This window comes from Anas acuta, chromosome 23 (assembly GCF_963932015.1).
Source record: "Anas acuta chromosome 23, bAnaAcu1.1, whole genome shotgun sequence".
NCBI lineage: Eukaryota > Metazoa > Chordata > Aves > Anseriformes > Anatidae > Anas > Anas acuta.
In genome coordinates, this window is record NC_089001.1 from 4,466,301 (window position 1) to 4,494,235 (window position 27,935).

A 27,935-nucleotide genomic window follows, 5' to 3' on the forward strand; every position below is an offset into this window, starting at 1 on the left:
CATCTGACTTTTTAAAACTCTTTTTTTCTTTTTCTGAGAGAGAGATAACCTCCGTATTAAAACTTAGTGGAAAAAAAAGCTCGAAGTTAACTTATTTGACAACCAACTTGGCTTCCAACAAGTGAACAAGTCATGGCCTCTTGCAGACTGAGTTGCTAAATTCTGCCTGGAAGCACAACAACAGTTTTCCACACCTGGTTACTCACATGTTCACTATTTTCTCCCTATCTAATTATAAAAACAAAGAGGCCAGTAATAACGCGTTTTTAGTCACTGGAGAGCTGGGCTCAGGTTTCGGTTCAGATGGCTTCAGTTCTCTCTCTCTCTCCCCACCTCCAGCGCTTTTTTACTCCCCACATTCACCAGACTGTCCGTAACATCATGCACAGTCACCCGAGCCACGGGTCCTTGGTAGTGCAGGCAGCTGAGCTTCTGCATCCATCAACGCAACAATGGACTCTGGTTCCTTCGGGGCCCATCCTCTCTTCTGAGCTTACTGCCAACAAGCAAATCCTTTACCTGGGTCTAGTGGAAATTAAGATGCCCAAGTGCCCGGGCCATCGTGTCCCCAGACATGCAACCAGGAATATTCAAGATGAACCAAACACGGGAAAGAAGCTCCCATCAGTCCACGTACTGGGTCCTTCCTAAGTAAGGTATGTCAACAGACTGAATTATCCGTCCTGCAGTGCGTTCCTCAAAAATGACAATCTGCAGGAGAGAGGGACACGTAATGTACCTTCATACAAAGACCGAGTTACTTAAAAAATTCATAGAGGTAAAGGGCATACAATCACAGCAGGGGAAGGAAGCATCAGTTAAAGAGACCGATCAATATTAGTCTGAGCAGTAACTGATTCTTCTTCAGCACTACATGATGCAGAAAATGAACTAGCACCAAATCAGATTTGTCTTGATTTTGAACTTGATGCCGCACTTTGAAGTTTAGCTGGCATCCTCCTCATGTCTTAATGGTTGTCAGAGCCACATTCTCAGCTTTAGAGCAGCACCTTCCTTAATTTTCACGGATCTTAGGAGATAACAGTCTCCTTCCTTTGTTGTAGTGCTGGTTCTCAGCCGCAGATAGCTAATTAATGCACTTCACGCGTTTTTGGAATGTGACCCAGAGCAGGATCTTTACTAATACAAGAAAGAGAAACCCCACCAAAGGCTCTCACCTCATTGTTCCCTTTCTGTAACCAGGGGCCAGGAAGGTAGAGTGTTTCCTGAGGTCCAATTTTCCAGTAGCGGCCGAGGTTGTGACCGTTGACAAACACAACTCCTTTTTCCCAGCCCTGGAATCAGGACACCACACAGAATGACTGATGAAGCTGTGTCTGGCATCCCCACAGGAAACTCAGCCTACTTTAACACTTGCACTCTTTCTAGCCACTTCGTGCAGGTTTTCCATTCATTTTCCCTGTACCAGGGAACATTTCAGGGAACTCCCTGAAACCAGGAACATTTAAGCAAGCCTTGTTGAACGGGAGTTATCCTTAACACTCTTAGAATTAATTAAAAAGATAAAGCTTTCAAAAACAAGCAAGTTGTGATTCATGGTCACACAGAAAACTTGATTCAAACAGGCACATCTTTATTTCTTCGTAAGCACAGAACATCTTCCCTCACCTATTTCCCAAGCGACAGGACTACTGTACTGCTATTGACTAGCGTAAATTACAACAAATCATAAAAGGAGAGGTGAATGGCACAATAATGATTAGCTTGAACCATAGCGGGTGGCTCTAAGGGAGTGAAATCAGAGGAGGAAATTTAATAATAGTTAATATCTTGTCTTGTGTTCTGTGCAAGAGGAGGAATCTTCCCCAGATGCAAGACGTGAATGCTAACTCTCATGCTGTGTCTACAAAGAAGCGATTCTTCCCAAACCACATGAAGAGACAGGGATAAAACTAGCACCCCCTTTATTTTTTGTGGCCATTAATCTTCTGCAACTAGAAAAGAAACAGCACTTGTGTATCAATGAACAAGACTAACCATTCATCAGCAGTTCTGCAGGGTCAGCGTTGCCCATGTTTTCTCATCAGGGCCACCACCGACTGAACAGAATTACCTGCCAGCTTTAGGCTTCTGCACCCTCAAAATAATTTGCAAGATAATTTTCTCAAAGATCAGAGGAAGACAAGACAGTGGCCTTGACTCATGCAGAGCTGTTACACAAAGCCCTCTCTCATCAGCTTTCTGAAAACCTTGAAGGAAAAAAATGGCGGGGAAAGACAAAGACTTGCCTGTAGCTTCAAGAAAGTATCCTGTGGCTGATGCTCTATCCACAGCCTTCCACGAAAAAAAGCAGGACCCACGAAGTAATCTGGGACCGCACTCCATCCAGCAACTTGCTGCAAGCTGTAAGAGAACAACCAAAGTTAGCTAACAGCAGGGAAGCACCAGGCAGCACTGGGAGATCCAACAGAAGCCTCAGGATCATTTCAAACCAATGTGGATGAGCTTTTATACAATAAGGTTGCTAAATGCACGTGGCCTGCACGGTCTAACCTAAAACCTGCAGAACTGGTACGATTCAGAACAGACCTTCCTGCCCTGATAGAACACAGCAAGCTAGGTGGTTTTATTTTATGATTAACCACAGAAACGAGGCTTGCTAAGGCACAGACTGCGAAGTTAGGCTCAATGCAGTGCAGCAAAGCTGACACATTCTTTACAGGTGACTGGAATCTGAACTGCTCTTTGCATTTACATATTACAGCAATGTGTTCAAGAAACGTTAAGACAGCGCTCACAGCACTGCACAGAGCTGATGATCAAACAATGATCTAGTCAGGAGTATCTGAATACTTGGCTGGAATCATTACCCATCCTTCAATACAGACAATCTCAGGCATTTTTCTTGCACACTCTCCATAGATCTACTGTCCCTTGAAATTGTGCTAAAGCTTTAGCTGCAGGACTCACAACGGCTGACTGTGTTTGGGATCAAATGTTTGGGATTATGCTGAAGTCGTGTCATGCAACTAGTACCTGGGTCTTGATCCTGTTTAAAGCAAAGAAAGCTTGGTCTGCCGATCTAGAGACAGCATTTTAATTTTGTATGCAATTACAAGAAACCAATCCTATCATAGAACATGAACACATCTGTGCAAGTTTGCGGCAACTGGGGGCAATCTGACATTATTTCTTACCTGTGGCAACAATTTGGGAGCAGAGGACAAACAGAACAGCAAATAAGGAGTGTAGAAGTCCCACAGAAGCCTTGAGCTTATGTGAGAACACATTCCTTCCGACCCTTATGAGCTGCATCTCTTGGAATCAGGGAATTTATTGATCCAGTGCAGCTTAACTGCTACTGAATTATTCAGCTAAAAGCCTACGACAATTCCTTTCACAACACCACGCGCTCCATCCTCCTACGCAGCGACTGTAAGCTGATTGTGTTTCACTGCTACTGGTCAATTGCCAGTAACTGACTGTAGCGTTGACTAATCTTGCTTTTTGTTTGGGCATGGCAGGTCACTCGCTGTAACGTCCCTCACTGGAAATACTCTTCTAAAACAACGCTGCAGACAAAGGTTATGCAGCTTACCCCATCAATAAGAGTCCTTCATGTAGTACCCCAGCACCTGTTAAGCTTGTCCTCAAGATGCTGTGTGTGTTTTTTTTTTTCTCTTTTAAAAGCCATTTCAGTTTAACATCGCCTCCCTCTCCTTCCTACACAAAATGTGGGAGCTGTGATATCTTAGGGGATGCACATGTGTTATCTTCTTGTATTAACAACATGACTGAAAATAGTCTTTTTGGAACATTGGCCGGAGTCCACAGGGCATCTGTTGCCTTAAACATTTGCTAAGATTTTCTGACAGAAACCTAACGGAGGCTCCTTGACTTACCCCACAAGACTTATTCAGTCTTCCTTGAATTAAAGCAAAATAACTTCAAAAGCATGGAAGAGAGGAAGCCATCTGGACTTGTTAATGTACTATTAGTAGCTCCCTAGAATTAATCCTTCCCTCGTGAGTTTAATTACTAAATATATCAGCCAGACTGCTAATTTGAAGCAAGGCACCACCTTCTCCAACACGTGGGTGTGCTGGGACCCACCCCTTTGGGTAAGCCACACTTTTACCTACCCGATCTAACCCTGCAATATGGGCTGTGAGCAAGTCTTTAAACTCTCCACAGTGGGAATACATTTTGCCCCTCAGTGGTGGCAGGGAGAAAGTGGTACAGTTGTCTGTGCTATTTTGGGCACGGGTATCAGCAAGGAACTTCCAGTGCAAAAATTCACTGACCTACTTGTACGTAGCACTGCCTTTCTGATACGCATTTAACTGCTACTGATTAGGTTTTGTACTGCTGCTAAACAGTTTCAAATGAGCAAGAAAAATCTTTAAAATCCCACAAACCTTTTCATGAAGTCAGGTTTCATCTCCAAACTGTAAATCTTGAAGTTCCTCAAGGGGGTTTTATTCAAGAAGACGTCACCAATTAAGCCTGCAAGAGCAATGGGGGTAATGAAGAGTTGAAAAGCAGCTAAAGCTGATAGATTTTCCTATTTGAATGCGAGGAACAGCAGGAGATGGAAAGCAGCCACATTCTGCAATGGAATTAGAGTCCATATGGTCCCATTGCTCATCCAGACTGAGTGGAGAACATTACTATACTTTGGCCTCTCCACTCCCTCCCTTGCTTTAACTCACTAAGGCGTTAAACACCCTCCAAGCAGAAAACATTGCTGGCACGCACAGCAGATGGGGTTTTGTTGTTGCAGTTTTTTAGTTAGCTGCCCATGTATAGATTTTTTAAAGCAGTAGATCAGTTACTTCTCTAATAGGAACAGCAAAATTTAACAGGTGGAAGCAGTAATGTCCAGTGCTTATCCACTGCTTTTCATCTAGGGATCTTAAGACACTTTAACAAGTAATTTACCCTTAGCCCTCTCTTGTTAGGTAGTCTCCATAGAGTGGTCAAATCTTGGTCCTAGTCTAAGCCCCCTCCCTAATTACAGGGCTGCAGTTGAGACTGCCTAAGCAGCAGAGGCTTTATTCACCTCCTCTGCAGTAAAATAAAATTAGTACAGTCACATGCCTAACTCCATTAGTCTATTTTGTATACTTTTTGCATACATTTCCCCACTAAAATAGAATCCTGGGGTTTCAACCTCTTTCAGCTCCACAACTGTATGTAATGGACTTGAACATTTCAGCAAATTCTGCTCAACAGGATGCAATTTATTCCTCCCAAATGCGTTGAATATTGTGTGAGTTTTAAAATGCCGTGATCCTTCAGTATCAAACCCCAGGGGAAAGCAGAGATTAGAAAAGTTCTTTTCTGTCTGAAGTAACACGCTTACAGAGCAAGAGAAATGGGTACCCTAACGTCACCAGGCAAAACTGGAGTAGAATAAGATTCACTGATGGCTTTGTGTTTTTTGTTTGTGCGTTTTTTTTTTGTTTCATTGGGTTTTGTTTTTTTGTTAGTTTACAAGTTCCCTCTATCTTACTGTCCCCCCGATGTCCTGACTATAACTAGGATAGCTGCACTGGGTCTTCAGCTTGATTCTGGGTAATGTGCTCAAGAAAGACAGTTTTACAGTACTTGATCTCAGAGCTATCTAGGACAGTTTGAGGCTACAAGAACAAAGAACCTAACTTACCTTTCCTCTGTTCATTCAGTGCCAGGCCATAATTGACACGACCACGGTTCTCTACTAAGAGTCTTAACTGCCTGAATCCCTGGAAGAAAAAAAAAAAAAAAGAAATGGAAGAGCATCAGCTAGACCAGAGCACAGCGTGTGCTGCATCAGCCATAATGCTTGATAAACAAAGGTCAGTAGAGGTGTTAAGGAGATGAGGTAGCAACCGTACCTTTGGCAGTTGCAATTCATCTATTTGCTGAGGAACTCTGTCTTTTCAAAAAAAGGTTTATTTTTTTTCCTTTTCCATTGAAATTTTAAGTACCATTTTGATTTCACACACAGAGAGCCAGAAATGGAGCTTGACACAGTGCAGGCATGTAGCTTAGCCATGAGTCATAAGAACAACATCTAGCACATACACCCACTCACACAGTCCTAGAGGCCATGCACAGCTCTGTTGACATGCATCCTATCAATCTATTATTTTTATTGGCAGCTTCTGCCAGCTTAAGGTTACCATCAGAGCTGGAGGGAGACATTCCCCCTTGTTTCATTTGAGACCCAACAGGTGCAAGAGTCCCCAAAGCCCCTGCTTTGTGCTGAGGAAGACGAACATGGACACGAACACGGAAGACTTCATTTACACAGAGCGCCTACATTTGATGTCTACAGTTTGTGGGTGTGGTGGGCAGGCTGGCAAATTTTACACAGCAGGGACTGCACTGACTTGGATCTGCTCCATGGCAGAGTATTCAAAAAAAACATATCTTAATTGCAAAGAATAACTTGGTAGTGAAATCGTGCTGTGTTTCACTAGTGAAATTGTGTCTTGTTAGGGTGTAACAGCTGTTCTCTGTGCCAGAGTACCATCCTAGCTAGTAAATGGAGTACGTGGGGGGTGCCTTCTTGAGAGCTACGCCTCTTTAGAGGTCTTGGTTCTGTTACCCACATACTGTTGCTGTGAGCAATCCCCACTTACCTGTCCTTCAGGAAGGGAGAGCTCCACGGTGTTGTAATCCAGCTCACCAACATACATGGTGTTAACAAACACCTGCAGAACAGAGCACAAGGGAGAAGAGCAACATCTAATCAATTCTACTGTAATCGTGTGTTGCATTGGTTATTGGAGCTGTATTTGGGGAGAAAACTGTCTCTACTGGGAACTGGATCCTAGGTTCCACAGCTCTGTTACTGATGCAGTCTAGTGGAAAAAAGATTCACAAACAACATTTATCAGAACATTCAATAATCTGATGTTTAAAGATGTTTCAGTAGAAAGCTGAAAGGGTTGAGACTTCACTGAGAACTGAGAGAACAAGGCACACTTCTAATCTAAAACCTCACATTTATTTTACTCCATGGTTGGCCCACTTTCTGCCCATCTGCCAAGATCAAAGCGTTGATGTATATGAAGTTACTCAGAGTTTCCCTGTCCTCTTTACCTGTGCTCGGTCACGGACATGGTCCCTCGAATGCAGGTGTCCACCACCAAATATGACAGCCTCGTAGAGTACATATCCATAGGACTGCCCACTGCTATCATTCAGATGGAGGTTCTCCATGTTAACTGGAAACTCTGATTTAACAGGCTGCAAAGGAGAAACAAGTTTAATGTCAGAAGTGGCCTCTGAGCATCGACAGGCCACTTAGTGGCAATTCATTGAGATAGGCGTTCCACTCTGCCACAGATTACATCTACCCCGTAAGCCTCCAGAGGTCTGTTCCAACCTGAATTACCTTACAACCCCATAAAAGCTACAGCAACGAAGACAAGGCACCAGGAAAGGGAGCCAAGGACTTGCAAAACTGGAATCCCAGGAGAACAGAAGTAGCAGTAAAAAGTCTAAGATAAAAAGGTGTGTCTCCTTTGCATATCCTTGACAAAACATTCCCCACCCTTATCCTCACAGGATAACATGCCAGTGCACTGACTTTTCCACCTAAGAGGTGATGCCTTTTAGTGCCGAGATGCATTAAAATTGGTCGTACTACCTGTATAAGAGACGGTAACACATCCCAGAGAGAGATGTATTGATGCAACAGGATTGCACCGTATGACGCCTTGCTTTCAATCATGGGAGGGAGAGGAAGAGGCTGGCCTGTGATGCAAAAGGAAAGAAAGATGGAACTACTGTTTCAGATGCATAAGGTCACAGATTTAAGGCCCTTCTAGACTTCATTTGATCAGTCTTTCCATTATAGAGCCCTGTATCTGCTGCAAAAAATAAAAAATAAAAAAGTGTAAGCGCTGGGTAAGAACTACAGTTATTCTGCAACAATGGCCACCTGTCTGGCTCTGGAACAGAAAACACTGAGGTACAGTAACAAAGATATAATATAACCAGTGGTGCTCCCTTCAGATTTGCACTTCCAATTAGCCAACATACACTTCCTGGCACAGACAGAAGTTGCTAAATGCTACCTGCCTGCTGACAGCAGATGAAATACCCAATGTCCCTGGTCCTCCCTCCTATCCTGTGGAAAATGCTCCTAGGCAGCCAACCAGAGCCACAGGGCCCCAGCAGAAGGGCCAGTTTGCACAAGTCTCTGATTTAGCGCTGTAGGCTAGAACAGCATTTTGGCTCCTGGATTTATAATTACCAATGATTGCACTGAAGAGTTGTCGAAGCTTGAAAAATTTGGATGTGTAGTCTCCAGCCTCTGTCAGCACAGCATCGTAATCTGAAAAAGAAGCACACATCTGGGATGGCCTTCACACACACTGTCATCTAAGAAGTAAAAGCCCAAGACAATTAGCATTGTGTTATAGAAACTCAGTCTTCTATCAGTGTGGATGTGGCTAGACAAGCATACAGATTCTCTTAATTTGGAGAAGGCCCACTTACTGGGGAGCAACATCCTTCGAGAGATCTAACCTGCACATGTGTCCATAATTTCACCCAGGATCAATTTTCAACCATGGGCTGCTGGGATGAAAAGAGCTTTACAGTACAACGTGGCTTGGTTAAACAAAAGACATAATGGCATCTCAGATCACCAGCTTTCACTAGAAAGAAGAGCCAGCCTGGACGTAACATGAAGCAACACAATTATCTGTGACTTCTATTCCCAGTCCATGAGGGGATCCTCCACACCCTGGAATGGGTGTGGAAATAGGAAACCCTAACGTAAACCCCCTTTTAGACTTCTGAGCCACATTCCAATTCATCTCTCCACGACAAAGGAGATCATGGGGAGACGTACTGATCATTTCTCCAGGCTTCTGTCAACTCTAACTGGCCCAAAGGGGAGCCTGAGCTGCACTCTCACAGGATGTGTGTGGGCAAGGCAGTGAAACAAAACTCACCGTAACTGGTGACGTCTGACTTGTATTCATCAGTCTCCAAAGCACCGTTCATGAAGCCAAAGTTGGTGCCTCCATGAAACATGTAGAGATTGATGGATGCTCCTAATTTGAGGATGCTTGCTACAGTATTCACCATTTCTGTAAAGGAAGGGCAGTGCCAGGAAGACCACAGACCAAGAAGCTAGGCTAACACTCTTCCAGCAATTCAAAGCAGACAAGTATTCTGGTCCTTGTCAGTCAGGCATGCCTGTGTAATTACAGTGATTTGTATTGTGATTCATGCTTTGCCCTCATTAAGGGCAGTATGTCCACTGACATACTGGGACAGAATAATAAATGCAAATATACTTCTCATAGAGGTGACAGAGTGAAACTCATGGACATGAGCAGGAGTTTTGCTTTTAATCAGAAGAGCTGTAAGAACTACTCAATTGTACTCCTAAATTCAACACAGCAATGATCTAATTCCAAAGACAACAGCAGAAGATGAACCAGTCATTAAAGTAGTCTTACATAGGTCTGCTTTCACTGTACGTTGGATGATCTGGAGGTTGTGGGGTTATTTTTTTAGCACTAGCTTTCCTTCCTAATGAGCTTCTACACTGGAGGAAAAATTGATACTTTACAGAAGCTGCCATAGTTGCAGGAGATGTATATTTGCCATACTCCTACAAAAGGTAAAATAATTCTCCCCTCATAAGGAACATTTATTTACTAGGCAAGTAATGTCATTATGATGGGGTTTCAGAAAACTTCTGCAAAGACAGCCTTTTTACAAAATACAAATAAAGTCTTCACAGTGTTTACATGAGCTCAGGAGGTGGAAGGGATGATTTAAAGCACTGGGTTGCATTTCTAACGTCAACATAGAACAGCATGAAGCCTTGGGACACACTGACACTAACATCTTAAGATGTCTGGTTTTCTGCACAAGCCCATAGTGCCTTTCCTCAATAAATAAAAAGAAAAATGGTTTGGAAAACAAACATTAAAAACGAAGCTGCTGTTAACCAACACTTCTAAAGAAAATCCAAGGCACAGCAATGTGACCCATTCACTGAGAGATTCTTCATTTACAGAGACTCGCACAAAGCAAAGGTTACAAGACGGAGGGAGTATTTGAAAAAGCTGTGAGTCATTTTTCCATAAGCATTTGCAGAGCACTAATTCCTCCATAAGCATTTGCAGAGCACTAATTCCTCCCTCTGCAGTACTGTATGGTGCTCACCGTCTGCATCGAAGACGTAGTGAGGGCCTCCCCAGTTATCAAACCAGCCAGTCCAATACTCCATTACCATCTTTGGCTGATCTCTCTGCACCAAAACAAAAACAAAGAGTTAAAATGGACATAGGGAGCCTTGCGCTCATCCCTGTTTTCTAGGGAATCACTATTCAAATGAAGCTTAAGAGCATGGTTTACAAGAACGGGTCTCAAGTTGGAAAAAAAAAAGCAGCTAAAGAGCTCTGAACAAATGAAGAACAAGACAATGTGGGCCGGTAACATCCAGAAACAGCAGGAAAAGCAGAAAAATACTCTTCTAGGGATGAAACAACCACTGCCGCACACGATCAGGTGCTACCAAACAGTTCCGGCTATTGTTGTTTGGTAGAGCTGTAGCAAAAAGACAAACCAACTGTCACTGTTTAGCTTCTGCGAGAAAAAGACATTTATATATGTCTACTTATCAGCTAGGCCACTGCCAGCTGAGAGTTTGCAGGTGCACTGCAGCCAATGCCTGCCAAGGTAGGAACAGCAGACCTTAGCGGCTTAATGCCTTTTTAATGCTGCATATGGTGCTGGCAGGAAAGAATTAGCCTTTGCAGGAATTAGGTATTCATTAAAAAGGCTCTGCACACAGAGCTATTGCTTCCTATTTGTCACTGCTTGCCAGCTACCTTAGCTCCTGTCGAATTCCACACGGCCTCATCACACCGGACAGAACAACGTGTGCTCGGCCTGGCTGGCGCTCTCTGCTCCTGGTATTTATTTCTAGTCAAGGCAATTTTGGCATTTATTTGATAGGGGCTTTATCTGATGTCACATGAAATGGCCACGGTAAGTGGCATTAAAGAAACTCATGTTTCATTAGGAGAAAACAACTGCAGGTGCCTGTAATAATCTACTTGTTCCAGATTCAGAGTGGCTCTTGGTAATATGTTTAATCAATCCATCCCTAGTAAACAAGTCAAAGAAGTTTTATTGTCCTCTGGAATAAGAGACCATAACAAGAGGTAACAGCTTCATAATCCTTGCAGATATAAATGACAGGCTTCCTATCTTGTCATTACTAAGTGTGACAAAGGAGGAGCTGTTTTTACTGGGCCATGTTGTATTTGTATATTCAGTTTGTGGGGAAGGTGCCTTCTGTTCATTTGCAAGGGTTGAGGAGTTTTATAAGACCTAAAGAAAGCAAAAGCACATGCAGCAGAGCCTCTTTTGCCTGTACAAAAAGAAAGTTAGTGGCAGGATTCAGCTTTCAGCACGCCAACAGCAGATTTCATTTCACAGTCTAGGCAAAAGCCAAGGGAAGAGATCAGAAAAGAATCGATCGTGGCCAGGAGCACTCGTCAGTTGTTCACAACTTTCCAGGCTGACACTTGGTGTTAGCAGAGCAACAGGGAAAGAAGGCAAAGGAGAGAGAGAACCAGTCACTAGAAAACAAAACTTGTTCCTGCCTCACTAATCCAGCATCACCCAAGGTACTTTCTGCATCAGATGTTCGTTAGGCAATTCCCTCTCCCTTTCATGCTGATTCACATCTCTGACAGCACGGGGACTTCGAGGTGCTCAAGTGACACACGAAATGTGAATGTTTTTCTGCAGTGAGCGCTGTTGCTGCCAGGTAGGCTGGGCTGCTCAGCAGGCAGGAAGAGCCTGGGACTGCACTGTGTGGAAGGTGCTGCTGTGAAGTTCCTGGGGAAGTGTTTCTGAAATCCAAGCGTTCCTCTGATCAGCTCTGCTGCAGGTCCTAGCAGAAATAGGACAAAATGCCTGAGGGAGCCAAGACTCTCTTCTACACAGCATGCCATTACCACGCTGTGTACCTACACTGAATTCGAGGCATTAAAGATGACTGAAATACCCCTCATAGAGTACCCTGAAAGAACTGCAGCAGGTCAGCCCCCAGCATTTGAAGAGTACCATCAGTCCAGATGCCTCCTCTTGGGGGCCTCCACAGCATCAGGGTACCAGAGCTTGGGAGAGAGACCACTGACCTAGAGAGCAGACTAACTGCAAAGTAGGATCACTGGGTATCAGTGCTTCAACACAGAGATAGCAATGAAGGTGGGAATTAGAACCTGGAAAGCCAAACAGCTGAACTTTGTGCTGCCTGTTTGACAGTTGTGGCTTTTTCTTGGGGATCGGCAGCCACATACGTCACAGAACCAAAGGAGCCCTGGTAGGCAAGTCAGATCAGGGCCTTCAAACAGGACGCCTGCTCAGTGATCCAGACAGCTCCACCAGCTTTGTGCTTTGTATTCTCCTTTGTCCTCCCCACTGGTACACATTGGACCAGCACTACAGAAAATATGTTTGCCAGAAAGCCTTCTGGAGAGTGCCTTCTCCTGCCAAAACATGTTCATTTTAATTACTTAATCAATCACTGAATATTCAGAAAAGAATTACCAGCCACTCAAATCTGTTAGGCATTAAAAAGGACATACACAAGCAGACCTGCAAATTCAACCAAGGAAAGAGGAATAATTTAGTTTCGTGTACCTCGTGGCTTTGTGACAAAGTGCATCTATCACCAGATGTCAGTGTCCTGTTCTTTTACAGCAGTTGGTGTGGTTGTGCCATGCTCTAGCACAGTAGCTGGACTAATGCCCGTCCAGAATGTTCTAACTCGTTATGTAGGAACCTTTTGTAGCCCCAGTCCTTATAAAGCCTGAGTAACAAGGGGTTTGCTGCCTTCACTCAAAGAGTAGCAAGAATTCCAATTGTGGAGCACCGATTTTCTGCTGAGATGAGGCTAAATGCACAGGCCTTTGAAACTTCCTATTGCCCAAATGACAGGCTCTAGGATTAGCTTCGTAACCATCATAAAAGTGGAAATGGCCCTGGAGAAGCTGAACAAGAATAGCAGTTCCCAAATACCACTCGCAGTGCTGTCCTGGAAAATCTAGATGAACAAAATACGATTGCATCTTACCTGTACTGTGTCCAGATATTTCAGTACACCGGGTTCCAGTTTCTGAAAGTTAACAGTGGCCAGTGCTATCAAGGAAAGAAAAACCTTTATTAATTTAGACACATACAAAGTGTTCTCGCCTAGGGGAGCACCTCTCCAGGCACCAGCTCAACACAAGCCCAGGGGGAACAGGAACATATCTGAACCACCAACACAACCTCCTCGGAGATTTTCCATCAAAGCCTTCTCTCCGTATGCAAAATCTAAGTGGACCACAGCACACAGTGGAATATTTGCAGGGCAGCTTTTTAGCTCTGACAGTCAGAGATACTAGAAAGAGCGAGCATCAGAGCACCTCACCGGCTGTCACAAGCTTTAATTAGAGGCTGTAAAGCACTTGGAGATCCTCAGATAAAAAGGCACCACATGAAGGCAAACTTATTATTAGAAAGTCCTATCTGGATGCTGCACTGATCTCCCAGGCTTTAGCCCCAGGAATCTCTACCTAGGCAATATCTTCCAGCTTGTCGTGCCTTGGGGGTGGGTGAGAGGAACCACAGCGCAAGTGAACCAGACAGAAGTTGTAATTGGAAGGCTTATCTGGGCTCCTGCCCTGAGCAGCATGGGGGAACAGGCATCTAGCTGGTGTGTGCTGCATGTACAGTGAAAGTCGGTGCGTGAGCTTCAAGCACCATCATGGGAAGCCCGGTCTGCAGCAGCTGATGCATCCCAAGGCAGTAGTGGTACCCACATCCCAGCCCCTATGAGATGTTAGATTCATTTTCCTGCTTTTCTACCCCTCAGTCACTCTGATGTTTCTCCCAAGAAACTTTGAAATTGCAGGAGCAATGTGATCCTGTTTTAAACACTGACTCCTTACCAGAGAGCTGGTATCAAACCCAGCCCCAGTTGTGTCAGACAGAGCACTTCAAACAGAATACTTCCAGAAGCAAAAGCTTCTCACTATTTATACCTTGATGTTAATAGGCTCATCTACATAGTGTGCTGAGCTGAAGAATTTAGCACAGGCAAACACAGTGGGAAAGCAAAACAAAATGTGGATTTAGCATCGATGGAAGGCATTAACTTGCGATCTTGAAGGCAAACACGTCTAACTCTGCTCTGCACACAGATTAACAGCACTCAACTGAAAATGATATAAAAGGTGTGGAGAACCAGTCCCCAAGCCCCTATCCACCCTTCCCACAGTAGGTAATTTCCAAACACACATTGCTTTCCAATGTGGTGCAGCAGCTATGGTCTGGAGGGAATTCAGAGTTTTATTTTGTCACCCATCAGCTCCCAGGAGGGCTGTTCCAGGCCAGCTTAGAGCCACCCAGCTCGGCATTCTTGTCACTGCCTGTGCCACGAAGGGAGGAGGACTGTGGAAGCTGCACAGATACCCAGACCGAGAATTTTTCCCAACAGCATGGGATGTCCCACTGTACCTGTGAGCATGAAAGGGATCACAACAACCAAAGCTTTCCTTCTCATTCCCTGAAACACTGCTACAACCACTGATTAAGTGCTAGGCAACAGCTTCGTACTCTCAGGTCCTTCTACAACACACGGTTTTCTCTGCAGAGTGCCAAACCAACTGCTCCTGACATTAACAAGAATCTACAAATTCTTCTTGAAATTGGTACATCACTAATGAACAGAAAACACTCACAAAACCACAACATTTTTCAACTTCTATAAGGAGTCTCCTCTCTATTTTCTTAAGCATTCCTACACTGGATTCTGTTCTCTCCCCCTTTGCATTTTCATAACCGCCTTGCTGTAGCGCTCCGAGCCCTACTTATCCCATGCATCTGATTACTTGACATGTTGACTCTAATGAGCAGATTGTTATGACATCTAAGAGGCAAATTGGTATCAAAGAGCTCTCAGCATGCAACACGCTGGAAAAGACAGTTCCAAGCACGAATGAGCTCTGAGGCAGTAAACACTCCCAGAGAGGATGGTGAGGGCTCGCGGGGCATTTCCACACCAGCCCTTCTGAACGTCAACTTGCTGGCAGGATGAGGGTGACACGATGTGGTCAAGGCTGGAAACTGCTCTGCTCCAGAAATATAAAATTAAGAGGGTCGCCGTACTTCTCGTGAAGGCCCGTGGATTTCAGAGCTATTGAATTTGTCCCTCTCATACTTTCATATAAAAATAAGAGGAGGAAAAGAAGGACGGAAGAAAAATTTTCCTTTTAATCATCTCCATGCCTGAGATTAGAAACTTAATGGTATTTATGATTGAGTGACAACAGGAGCACTCAGGACTGTACCCTGAACACTTAATTTGGGGAAACAATGGCTACTCAGGCAGGCAATTGGCAGAAACACCCAAGAGACCACAGATCAAGTAGCTAAGTAAATCCCAGCTGAGTTGCATTCAAAAATCTGAAAGCCAGCATCACCCTATGCCCCCAAGGAGTCTGATTTAGGGCATGGTGAGGCTACAACATCTGTACCTCCATTTTTTTCACAGTGAAAAGCAGGAAAGGTGCTAAGCAGTGTTTTATACACTTAACGGATTTACACTTTTTAAGGGAAAGAGGAAATGGAAATCCTTTTGCATTGTGCACATCTGATACCCTCCTAGGGATGCGCTCTATAGAGCACACTCACCGGGAACACAAGGCTACCTCAGAAACTACTGCTAGGCTTCCAGAAAGTTAGAGTTCAGAAGCTAGGCTCTGATGGACTCTTTATCTTCTTAACTGCAGAGCAGGTATCTTAGGACTAAATTATTAGCAGTAGTAATTGCTGGGAGACTTATTTTACGTAGATTCAAGTGAAGCAATAAGCAGTAGTATTTTCAAAACCAGCCTTTTAATCTGGTGGAAATAGCATTAAGAAATGCTAGGCACTGCCATCTTCTGACTAACCTCACTGGGAAGTACTGATGCCCTGTATGAGACATTTAGCCTGCACGTATCTGAAATCCTTGAAAGCAGAGAGGCTGCCTCCCTGTGGAGCAATCCTGCAATCACTGTTACACTCTGTAATGAAAACATTACTCAGTCCTTCTGAGAAAGGGCTGGTTTTGTTCAGTGTGTGTACCACGCAGCTGAAGGAGTCCCTCCTCTGTGGCTGGAGCTCCTACCACAAACAGGAGGCAGTTAGGGGTGCAGCTTGGTGAATGAAGCATTCTGCTTTCCTTCAGGGGCTGCATTTGTCCTTTCAGAGGCTGGGGGTTGGACTAGATGATCTTTCAAGGTCCCTTCCAACCCCCAACATTCTGTGATTTCACCTGGTGCCCCAACAAAGAACACAGCCTTACCTGGTTCTCCTACAAGCACATACCTCCTTCCACTAAGCCAAAGGATAACCCGTTCTTGTTGTCTGAGGTCATCAGCAGTTCCACAATCCCCCTGCTTAACAGGGCCTAAATTAAAAAGAGGGAAAACTTTTGTGTTAACGGCCTGAGTTTCGTATTTGTCAGGATATTAAAGCATTAAACTACATTATCACCTTCTCTAGTGAAAGCAAGACAGGTACTTGAAATCAGTAATAGTCCAATAAAAAAATATTATTCCTGTGACACCTCTCATTACTCCTGAAGTTTCCCTGCCTGTTTTTTCCAGCTCAAAAACAACTGAAAAATCCTGTTTTGTTTTTAAAAGCTGGATCAGCTTTTCACTGACACATCAGAAATTTATCTGCTGAAATTGGTTTAGTGATTTCACTGCATTCCATGAAAAGAAATGCTTTAGGTGGCAGAAAAAAAAAAAAAAAATCACCATTCCTTACAGTCTAACAACAGAAGCTGATAAGAGAAAAATGTTGGTTTGCCAGTGCATGTATCCACCCCAGGACAGCTCAGGTACCTTTGCTCTTGAATAATCCTGCCTGAATGAATTTATGAGTTCTTCGATATCACAGGGCTGTCTGTAATAGCACTCTGAACTTTTTTACAATGCATGCACACCCAACGTTCTTCTATCTAGGAGTGTTCTCTTACGCTTGTCCTTTGACAGAACAGCAGTTGGTGTGTGAAAGAAGGGTTAGGAACTCCTACGTGCAAATTAACCCCTTTCCATTGCACCTGTGTCGAAAGTGACTCCATCAGCTTCAAGGAGCTCTGAAAACAAGCCTTCAAACTCTTGATACTAAATTACTAACTGTAAAATGGTGATAAAGATACAGGAGTTCACACAGGAGTCACCCGTGTCACATGCACCAACTAGTCAATGTCTGCTGTATGTTTAAACAAAGCTTTGCAGGTTGCACATGCCCGTACACGCTGCGCATACAGAGCACACTGGAGCCTTACGCACAATCTGCATTAAAGACAAACCCAATTCCGAGTTAAGACAACCTGGCTAGTTTATCAGCGTGTCATCACTAAATGAATAACTGAACAGCTACTATTACCTGATAAAAATCAGCTGCTGAAGACACTGGAATTTCTAACAAGTCCTATTAAGATGACTCTTTGAGCACTGCATTTAGTGCTAAGTTTCTTGCCTTGCTTTTACTTTTTTTTTTTACTCATCAAGTGCAAACCAGAGCAACGGCAGGGAGCTGAAACGCATTGAAATGCACTACAGGATTTCAGAGTGCAGCAGAGAAACCAGGAATAGCAGCAGTGTCTGAGGCAGACACAGGTGTGTGCTCAGCTAATCCCACATCATACTGTGTGGACAAGGTGGCAGAACACCCTTTGATGGCCTAAACAGTTTGGAAGGTAAAGACACTGCACCCAAAAGAGCAAAATAAAGACAGGGCTTTCAGATGTTGTGTGAGTTGGTTTTGTTGGGTTTTTGTTTGCTCATTTTAAATGGGTTATACTAATTCCAGGAGGATCACAACGTGGTAATACATGCTAGGTGCAGATGTGAAGCAACCAGCTTGCCACATCCACAGCTCAGGGCCCAAACCTCAACAGACCCTGTTGCAACCCCCTGCAAATCCAGCTTTCCCACATTTTCTTCTTTAACCACAGAGTTCCTCAGATGTACATTGCCCACAATACCAAAATCTAACAAACCAGCACTGCAAAATACACCCACATGCCTGGCAAGGAAACGTTATCTGTTCCAACAAGTCTGTGAAGCATCATGAGCTCTTTCATCACTGAGATATGGAAAAGCAAGAATGGGGTTGGCACACTGTTCAGACACCAGTCTCTATGCCCCATTCATCTAGGGCCCTGAAAGCCATTTACTTACATGCTTATCACTGGGTCTAGGACATCGGGAGGGAAACTATGTAGATAAACAGACATTTTTGACAGTATCAGCTCAGGCTGGCAATTAACTGTAACTTGTTTGTATGCGTACTCCATATTTAACTTTCTAAGCAGTAATAAAACACTCCACAAGATGGAGTTAGTGCAGGAACAAGCACCGCTCTAAGCAGATTAGGACTCTTGCCATTTGATTTCTTTGGTTAAAGAGCCTCTATACATTTTGAGCAATAAGATGACCTGATCCAGAACTACCCTCAGGGCGCTCAGGATAACGCTTGAGTACCCTAAAAGTTTCAGAAGGATCTGATAATGCTGTAGCAGAGGCGCAGGGAACACACAGTTCATAGTACATACCCATACACTGCTGGATGGGTAACCTCTCTTAGGTGCTGTAACACTTTAGGCATTCAATTAAAAGAAATTAAAAAAAAAAAAAAAGCCTTGCGAGACATAACTGCAGATCTTGTTAACTGTCTGCATTGCTATTGTACTGGGGAGAAATGGACAGGTCAGTCAGAGCCATGTTAGATTCACCTGGAGAACCTTGCCTCTTTGGGTACTGGCCAGTACTTGATCATGCAGCCTGGAGGCAGGGAATCATCAGCATCTGACTGACGAGAATAAAGGAGGCATTTGGCAAATTAACCTGCCTGACACTGAGCCTCAGATTGCACAAGAACGGAGAAACCCTTCTTAAATGTCCAAGAGAAGCAGAACTGGACCATCAGGAGACAGCTTCTTCAAGGCCAGCTACGTGTTATGGATACTCCATTTCCCTACTGCCCTCTTCTCTGGAAGCCATGAGCACTCAGGTTTGTCAGTAGTGAGAGGTGTATACGGGGTCTTGTCCTCTACCAAAAGAAATACAAGGGGAAATCCAGCTGGATTATGCACTGATGCTTTCAAGGCTTCCTGAAGTCATGCTCAAAAGTTATTCAGAAGAAAGTGCCATAAGGAAGGTGGTTTGAGTGAGATTCAACACAGAAATAAGCAAACGTGCCAACATTACCCTTTTAACATAGGCCATGTAGTTCGGGTCTTTGGCATAGGAACCATACTCATTCTCCACTTGCACAGCAATGATGGGACCTCCTTTCTTGTACTGTTGGAAAAGGAAAGGAGAGGTTCACTGTGGTTTCTAACCAGAAGGACCAAAATCATGGTGGTGCTGGCTTGCAGGAAAGATGCACGAGTCTCAGATGGAGTCAGCTCCACCCGCACCTCCTCCCAAAGTCTACAGAACATAATCAAATGGCTCAAACTGCAGAGCTGATACTGGCAACTACAGCTGACAGCGGTTCCTAAAGTGAAGCTGGAAGATTCGCTGTTGCTTCAACAAGCTGCTGTTACAGCCCAGCAGTCATCTGTGTGGATAATCCCCACTTGTGGTCAGAGAGGGAAATGGATTGTACTTGCCTGAAGAGGGACTACAATAGGCATTAGATGATCAAAATAGGCATCCACAGCCTCGGTGAAGCCCTTGTACGTTGTCCTCAGTTGCATCTCTGGGTCTTGCAGGAGCCAACTGCAAGAAAAGCAGCAAACAGGATCTATTAAAGTCTCATGTCCATGCACGACTGCAAGAGGTAACACCACTCATTGACATTAAGTCATATTTGGGCAGGAATCATCAATCCTTTTGTGTCACTTGGCTAAGTGCACAGTGCAGGTACAGACAACACAGTGAGTCAGTGAACAACACCGTTTGTGGTTTATTCAGTTCCCTCTTAAACCCTCTGCCCAACCCAAACACATTCAGATTGTGGGTCAAAAGTTTTTTCCTCTTGAGCAGAAACTAAAAGTGGAATGCTATGCTGGATACTTTCCACTACAAAAACATAACTGTGGAAACAATGTTACTGCAGCAGACATTTATATGGAAATAATGCAGAAGGTAAAACAGAGCCCTGCTTGCTTTTCACGTGCTGTTTGCAACAGCAAGAGAAAGTGTTTGCCTAAATGATGGCTTCAGTGGAGATTATGGAAGAGAAAATGGGCAAGTACGAAAGAGACCTCATATCTGTACAGCACGTTGTAATACAGGAGGTGTCTGAAACCCCTTCCTTTCATTGCTGAAGGAAGGACCCCTCACAGAACTGCAAGTACAGGGAGTGCATTTGCCTGGCTGCGTGTGCCGTGAGCAAAGGAATATTTCACAACAGGAACGTTTTTACAGAATCATTTTAAAGCTAATCTGACAAACTGGGGCTACCCACCACTCATGCTGTTAAATGAGGAGTCCTGACTGCAATTGCCAAGCTGTTACCCTTCTTTTAGTTCTGCATTTCAGGCTGAGCACTGAGATGTAAGCTCATTTCATTAACTTTCCCAGTAAGACTTGAAGGTAAGCTTACCACTCTAAAGGTTACTTGGAATTCCCTGCATCCCCAAGAGCACTCTACAACCAAGTGCTCCCTCATAAAACTCCAGTCATCATTCAAAGCAAAGGTTCCCATAATTAGTCCCACGGTTTCAACTGCTGATTTACAAGATTTAGTTAGCTGTTTGGGGCTACCACAGAAATGGCAATTTGTTTAAGCACAGAACAAAATGCTGCTGTGACAATTTAAGCAGAGTAAGCTTGCCCCTTCCTTGCCTCTGCAAAAGGCATTAACTAATAGAGCTTCTAGACGTTTGAAAGACTCAGCTCCTGCACACTACATTCAGCCCAGCGGGCTCACAAAAATCACAGCCTCTTTATGCTTCCCCATGTGTAAAATGAGACTAGGACAGTTGCTCTTTATCAGAATCTTTTTATTTGCCTGATAAAGAAACATTCCAGTGACCTGGCACCAACTGACAACGTGTGCACTTCTCATAGTGAAATACAGAACTTGCTACTACCTCCGGTCACAAGTAGCCATGCTAGCAGGAGTAAGTCCCTGACAAACAGTCACAGTTCTGCACCCGAACTATGCAGGATGCCAAAGGCAGGGCATACTGAAAAACAATGAAAAGATTAAAAGAAATAACCCCTCAATTTTGTCAAGTGTCTCCACTGAGGTTTACGCTCTTCAAAGGTATGGAAAACAAGTGCTACGTAGCCTGGCACCAGTTCCACTGGGATCTAGTAACTAGGCAAGCCTCGGTGCTGACGTACTCAACACAGCTCCCAAAGCCTCGCACCAACAAGCTGTGTATTTAAGAGAAAATATAGTAGGAGGTTGGAAAAGTTGGCTGGCACTGATAAAGTCCGGTATGTCATATATATGTTCTAGCAGGACTTTTGAACTGGACCTGAGATGAAGCAAATTCTTATGTGAAGCTGCAAATATTACTATTCATATGAAGACAATCAAGTTGCAACAGCAATAGAAGATGGGTTTCCTCAATTCCATTTTCCTGCTGTGACCATTAAGCCATAACACGGTTATTATTAAAAAAAAATAACTGCTCGAAGAAAAGATTATGGCTCCAGGCTTACTGTCTGTGCTCCACAGGAGAGCTCAGTAACATTAAGAGTATTCACCTGCTCTGGGGACACAGCAAGTAGTTCCTATCTAACAGACATCTGTTCTAAATCTTTGAAGGAGGCTCAGCTATATGATCAGATGATTTTTGTGTGTTTTCTTTTTTTCCCCAAGTCCCGAAGGCTTGCATTAATTGAACTATTCTCACACTTACCTGGGCAGACCACCGAGGTCCCATTCAGAGCAGATGTAAGGTCCCGGACGCAGAATCACCCACAGTCCATTTTTAGCTGCCAGCGAAAGGAAGGCCCTAGAGATGCAGACAAAGTAATTACTGTCTGACTAAAGAATCCCTACTTCATGCACTGCTAATGTGCCAGTCTCCATCTAGTACCAGAACTAGAAGATAATTGCTTAATGAAGCAACTGTACTGGGTTGATGCTAAACCTCTAAGTTTTACAGGACTCTAGAAAGCAAAGGAAGAAATGAGAGTCTCCACTGCCAGATCAAGGTTTTGCTGGCAATGCCACCCTCATCCAGAGCCAACATGCACACCCTCCCCTCAAACCCGCAGTAGTTAATAACAGAGTTGTCTGTACCACATACTCTAGATCCAGGTCCTGAGTGAAGTCAAACTTCCCTCTTGTTTGTTCATGAAGGTTCCACGGCACATACCTGAAACACAGAGTTAGGGCAGTGCAAATGAAGTGCTGAAAATGGCACCGTGTTTGTGAAGTGCTGAGAAAAATCCGTGCAGTCCCTTCATTAGTAACAGATTCAGCAATCACAGCATGTACATATCACAAAGTCCCTGCTTAAATATTATCCGTGCCTTTCTTTCATTTTTCTGATAAGCACTTTCCTCGTTAAGGCTCTTTTCCTGTTCTCTGCACTACCTGAATTTCTCAAGACTGTCAAATGCAGTGAGATCAGCAAAGAGAAGTGGCAATTACTGTCTACATTTAAGTGAAAAATCTACCTTAAAAGACATTGCAGTTATGTAAATCACATTCTGAAGACACAGGCTACAGTCACCTTAAAATCCAGGCCTTGTCTACATGGATCTTTCATTATCCAGAGCAGCTTCTGAATCACAGCTGTGCTGAGGGCCTGACCCTTCCGCATCATGTCAGCATTTGGAAGGCACCCTCTGGTGTGTCTGATCAGCGTCAGGTCTGTGTTTGAGTGCACTGCTGCGTGTGATGGGTAAAGAAGACTCGAGTCCCCATTATTCTTTTCTGTACACTACAGTGATGGAGCAGCGTTCCCAAAAATGCAGCACTCAGGTCACCACAGAGGCCCCTGAACACTTAATGCGGGCATTCCTCAGCTGTTCCTAAACATCCCAGCTGGAAATCCCCCTCATCAGGCACTACAGCAGATCCACAGGCTGCTTTGGGGTAAAGCTGCTGGCACAGCACAAAGGAATAGGGAAAAACGTGAACTAAGGGAACACCTAAGCCTAGAGCCCACATCCACCATCTGGAGAAACTTGTTCAGAGAAGCGCCTAACAGGCTAGCAGGGAAACGCAGAGAACAGATGCTAAAGGTTGTGGCAGAAGCAGGAATTAGTCTTTCCCCATACTAAGTACCAAAAGATATTGCTAGGGCCCCATCAGCTCTCACGGAGCAGGGAATTGGCTGTTAGGTCCATGTCACGGAGACAAGAGTGTGGGGACACTTACGTCGTGAGGGTGTTTAAACCACAGGCTTTCATCTTAAGCATGCGGTCTTCCCAGTACTCCCTGGGGACTCGGAAATAGTGCATTGAGCCTCCAAAGATGCGAAACGGCATGCCTTCCAGCAGGAACTGAGAGTTCTCTGTCTGCAAGCCGAGGGTCCTCCCCCATAACTGCATAGGGATCAGCTCACTCCAGTTAAACCTAGAAGAGAAAGAGAGAGATGAGCACCAGGCCTCTGGTAAAGAGATCGGCTCCCCTAAGAGAGACTGCTCATTTCACCCCACCTGGCAGGATCAGCTCTCACCTTCCAACCTAGGCAAACGGTGCTTTTTGTCACATACAACATACAGGTTTTCCAAAAAAAATGAAAAACGGGTTAAAGAGCTGCCCAAGACGCGTATTTAATACTCATTTCACTACTAACTTCCATCCTGACTGCCTCAAGCCACTCTGCCACGCTCTGCAACTGAAATGTAACACACTCAGGCAGAGATCGTGAAACTAACTTGCTGCAAACACGAGACAGGGAAATTCTCGCTCACAACACAAGCAGAAACTTTTATGACTGCTGACATTTAAGGCCTCCCGCTTTGCAGTAGGATGACAAACACTGCCTGACTTTCTGATCCCCACTCCAACAGCAATGGCATTTCAGTGCTGCTACCCTGAATGCCTCATGCTTATGAAAAATGGATGTCTTCATGAAGCGTGTGTAACATTAGAGTTGAGTGACGTGGTATTTGTGACAACAAGCACCACTCCGATGCCTTCCAACTCAAGGCATGGAAGAAATAAAGAACCCTCACCTGTCCACTAGGAACAAACCTTTTCCTCAATTTAAAGAAAACCCCTGGATCAAATTCATCACTCAGCAAAGATTAAGTCTGCTGTCAGCACAGACTTATGTCTGCCTGTATTGCTGCTTATTTTAATTCCTTTATAACTTGTTTGGCAAAAGAACTGCACCAAACAGTGCGAGACACTGGGCTCCAAAGCGCTTACCAGCTTGAATACTCGTGCTATCACAGCTCCGTTCAGGTTGGTTCCTGTGTGCAAGAAGCTATTCCTATTGCCCTGCCTGGCTCCCTGGTCCTTTTTGGCTGCATCAAGAGGACATTTTTATCAACCAGCCAAGAACCAAAGCGGTTCCACTGCCTCCATCAGACCACCCCAGTGCCACGACTCTGAATACACAAAGGAGTTGAACAATAGCAGCTTGTTCCTCGGAGACATCATCACAGCCAGATGCAAGAAATGAATTCCAGTCTCGAGAAAAGCGGGACCCACACATCTCAGAGAAATGTCACACTGGGAGAGGGAAATACCTAAGCCTCTGGCTGCTTTCTACTCTATCTGTAGAGCGGCTGTTAGCAGAAGGGGAGGACTTTTCAGAATTCACATCTTACAGGGATTACTAACCAGGAGCCTGCAGTGATTTACCTGTCCTCCAGCACAAGACAAGGGTACTACAAGCCAACTAAAGCTGAGACTGAACAGGTTGCAAGGGCTGGCTGACAAGCACAGAGTACCTGTGTAGCACAGCATTCTCACAGGCCTCTGAAACAACAGGCAGCAGGCATGGGTAATACCTGGAAAAGCAAGTGTAGGTTAGAAATTCACTGCCTCCGGTCAACGACCACTCGTGCTTTGATCGAACCGTTTACAAATAGTGCCGAGCAAGGAGAACTGACACACCCCAGGCAGAAGGTGGTGCAGGAACAGCAAAGCTGGGTTTTATGAGGACAGTGCAGCTGCAGCTTGGGGAAATAAGCATAAAACACGTAGCTGCTATATTCAAAGGGCGAAGGAACAGGATCAGAAATGCTTATTTACATGAGATAGCGCGTACAGGCAGAGAATGATGACTTAAGGCTAGGAAACAGCAGCACTGCCCCCAGGGAGTTACTGTGAATTTCACCAGCAGGGGAGGTGGCTCTCAATCCACACACAGAACTGAATACCTCTCTGCTCCAACTTGCAGTCTTGCACAGGTGGAAACTCCCCACATCGGATCCCAAAACAGCAGCTGTATCTGCCTGCTTGTGGTGAGCCCCAGGCAGAAAGCTCAGAAGGGTCAGGAGAGGCAAAGCTCCAATTATGAAAGTTTAGGTTGGAAATAAATAAGTTTCAAAGCCGCTTCTTAGCCAGGTAAAGCCCGAAGTTATACCTGCACACAGCACTGATGCTAACTGGGCCACCGGTGGCAGAGGGAGCGCAGCACTCGGGAAGCATATGTGGCCAGATAAAAATAAACAAATCACTTAAGCTCATCTTCTTAATCCCGGGCAGCACTTAGTTGGCAAGTTTTAAACAAGTTCCCAACCTCAAACCTCCCTGGCTCCAGTGCCTTCTCTCACCAAAGAGAACGGGTAGGAAGCCGCCAAGTCCCTGAGATTTTCTACAGATTATCCTGGATATCCTGAAATCCACATCTCTCGCTACAATCTGTTCAAGTTGCTTCTCCAGAAAAAACTTCCTTGACTCAGCAGAGTTTCATCCTGTTACCATGAGCTGGATTTCCATCGCTGAGAGCCCCCCGGGCCCTGTACCAGCTCTTGAGAGCAATGCATAGCTCCCAGTAGATTTCTTCTCACTTCTGTAACGACAGAACATTTCAAAGAATCTTTTTTTTTTTTTGTCCTTTTGCTAAAGCTTGCTGGCCTACTTTATCCCTCTGTAGCCATTGATTCAAGAAAGTCTTTTTTTTTTTTTTTTCAAATTAATCTCCAACATGCCTTTGTCCCAAAAAGCAACTCAGTTATGATTTGTGGAGACCTCAGTGGGGAAGCACCACATCTGCACATGCTGTAACTAATTCTTCACTGTCACTGAACTTGGACGGGTTCTCATTGCCACCACCTCTGGACAGCAATACCTCCAGCCAGCCATCTCATGGAGGTCACAGAAAGGAATTCTTGGGTATTTTGTGAAGCATGAAGCAGCCTTGGACTCAAACTCTGAAGCCAGGACCGCAGCACCAGCGAGACTGCACTGCAGAAATACTTAGCTATAGATGACCGAGTTTGCCAGAGCAGAATCTTTGAAATTGGGCTGGACAAGATGTAGTCCTTAGGAGTTGGTCTTTATAAAATGCAAGTTGAAGCAGGAAACACTCCAAGAGGAATAAGAAAGCCATCAGCTGACTGCTAAGCCAGACAGCTACGCTACAGCACTCATGCCTGTGAAACAAAAGCCTAGCTGAGTTCTCTCTGCATCAGAGACAAGATTTAGCTTTGGTATTGCTCTGCCATGTACAGTTGGGAGAAAAAGCTAACGGAAAAGAAAGTCAAAATGGGGTGGTGGTAGGGAACATCAAAGCTATTAGCTTTCCTTGGCAAGACTAAAGGATGTGCTTCAGAGGACAGAGGACTTTGCAGTTAATCTATAAGCCCTACTTAGAGCTGCCTCTGAGGAATTGGCTGTTTATTTTGGGCATCCTTTGCCTTCAGAAAAGTGAAAGCTTTAAGTTGCCTTCACTCACTGCTCGCTGCCTTGTGGCAAGAGAGGTCCCGACTCCATTCGACACAGCTCGGACCCGTGCTCCTCACTGCACAGCTCATTCTCAGGCGACCTGAGCCAAAGGAAAAAAACACTGGGCGCCGATGAACAGGGCGTTGAGCAGATCCCCTCTTGGAGAAGACAGGCTTCTGTGCTTTCACCATGCATCGGTTTTCGATAATCCTCTGCTAAGAACACATGTGGCACAAATCCAAGCCTGGCTACAGCAGAATTTCGCCCCTAATCAAGCAAAGACTTCTCAGGGGTCTTCTGTAGCGTCGAAAACCGGGTAATTTGTGCATGTACGGCCTCGTTAGGACACACACAGGGTTCAGACAGGATCTGGGTGCTGGTAAACCCAACCTGTCACCCCCAGCGCTGTGCTGTCACCCAGCAGCTCCCTGGGCGTCGCGGTGCCTCAGGCAGGAGGACTGTGGCCAGCAGAAGGTCCTGAAGCTCCACCAGCATCTCCTTGCTTCAGAGGGGGCAGAAAAAGGCAGGAGGGGGCAGAAGGGCAGGAGGCAGCGGGCGCTGTGGCGATGCTGAGGGGACCCCGAGCACCAGGCCGGGAAGGGGCTGAGGGGAGGGCGCTGTGAGGGGGTGGGCGCCCAGCTGAGGGCCAGCAGCACCCAAGGGTGCCGGGTGGGCGCCCCTCAGGCGCTGCCCCCCCCCCCCCCTCCCCAAAACCACCCCACAGCACCCACCCGCGGACCCCAGCTCCCCCTCACACCCCCAATCCCGATACAACCCGTCGTCCCCCAGCCCCCCCGAACCCAAAAACCCATCCGCGGGCTCCCACCTGCGGGCCAGCAGCCAGAGCACGCCCAGCAGCACCGCGGCGCCCCCGAAGCGGCGCTGCCGCCGCCCGCCACACGGCCACATGGCGGCCGCCCGCAGCCGGCCACGGCCACGGCACCGCCGCCGCCACCACCACCGAGCCCCCCCCCCCCCCCGCCCGCAGAGCGGCTTTGGGCCGCTCCGCCCGCCCTCGGTCTCGCCCCGCCCCTCAGCCCCGCAGCGGGTTCTGCCATTGGGCGCCGCCAGCAGGGGAGGGGAGGGGGAGGAGTTGGGGGACGGTGCCAATCGTGGTGTGGGGGGGGGTG

General features: G+C 45.4%; 1 protein-coding gene across 2 annotated transcripts; it reads right to left on the minus strand.

Annotated features, from left to right (window-relative positions):
* Positions 1–4: 4 nt before the first annotated feature.
* On the minus strand, positions 5–27,792 carry GLB1L2 (galactosidase beta 1 like 2). Of its 2 annotated transcripts, XM_068659097.1 has the most exons (19): positions 27,632–27,791; positions 23,338–23,535; positions 22,259–22,327; positions 21,866–21,961; positions 19,658–19,766; positions 19,251–19,343; positions 16,354–16,435; positions 13,073–13,137; positions 10,147–10,231; positions 8,919–9,056; positions 8,213–8,293; positions 7,604–7,710; positions 7,054–7,200; positions 6,591–6,662; positions 5,630–5,708; positions 4,380–4,467; positions 2,250–2,364; positions 1,179–1,295; positions 5–711 (listed from the first exon to the last, which is right to left on the minus strand). In XM_068659097.1, exons 1-19 carry the CDS (start codon positions 27,712–27,714, stop codon positions 625–627), a joined length of 1,911 nt encoding a protein of 636 aa, XP_068515198.1. In that variant the 5' UTR covers positions 27,715–27,791; the 3' UTR covers positions 5–624. The 2 variants fall into 2 exon arrangements, with proteins under 2 accessions (XP_068515198.1, XP_068515200.1); XM_068659099.1 differs by lacking the exon at positions 8,919–9,056 and having other exon boundaries at positions 27,632–27,792.
* Positions 27,793–27,935: the final 143 nt, after the last annotated feature.

What these genes read in the sequence shown, in the direction of transcription:
- GLB1L2 (XM_068659097.1), bottom strand. Translation starts at nt 27,714, where the DNA reads ATGTGGCCGTGTGGCGGGCGGCGGCAGCGCCGCTTCGGGGGCGCCGCG. An exon ending in CTATTGTAGTCCCTCTTCAG is followed by an intron (nt 19,344 to 19,657) that starts GCAAGTACAATC and finishes CTTTTCCAACAG; the next exon opens with TACAAGAAAGGAGGTCCCAT. An exon ending in TACAGAAAGGGAACAATGAG is followed by an intron (nt 712 to 1,178) that starts GTGAGAGCCTTT and finishes TCTCTCCTGCAG; the next exon opens with ATTGTCATTTTTGAGGAACG.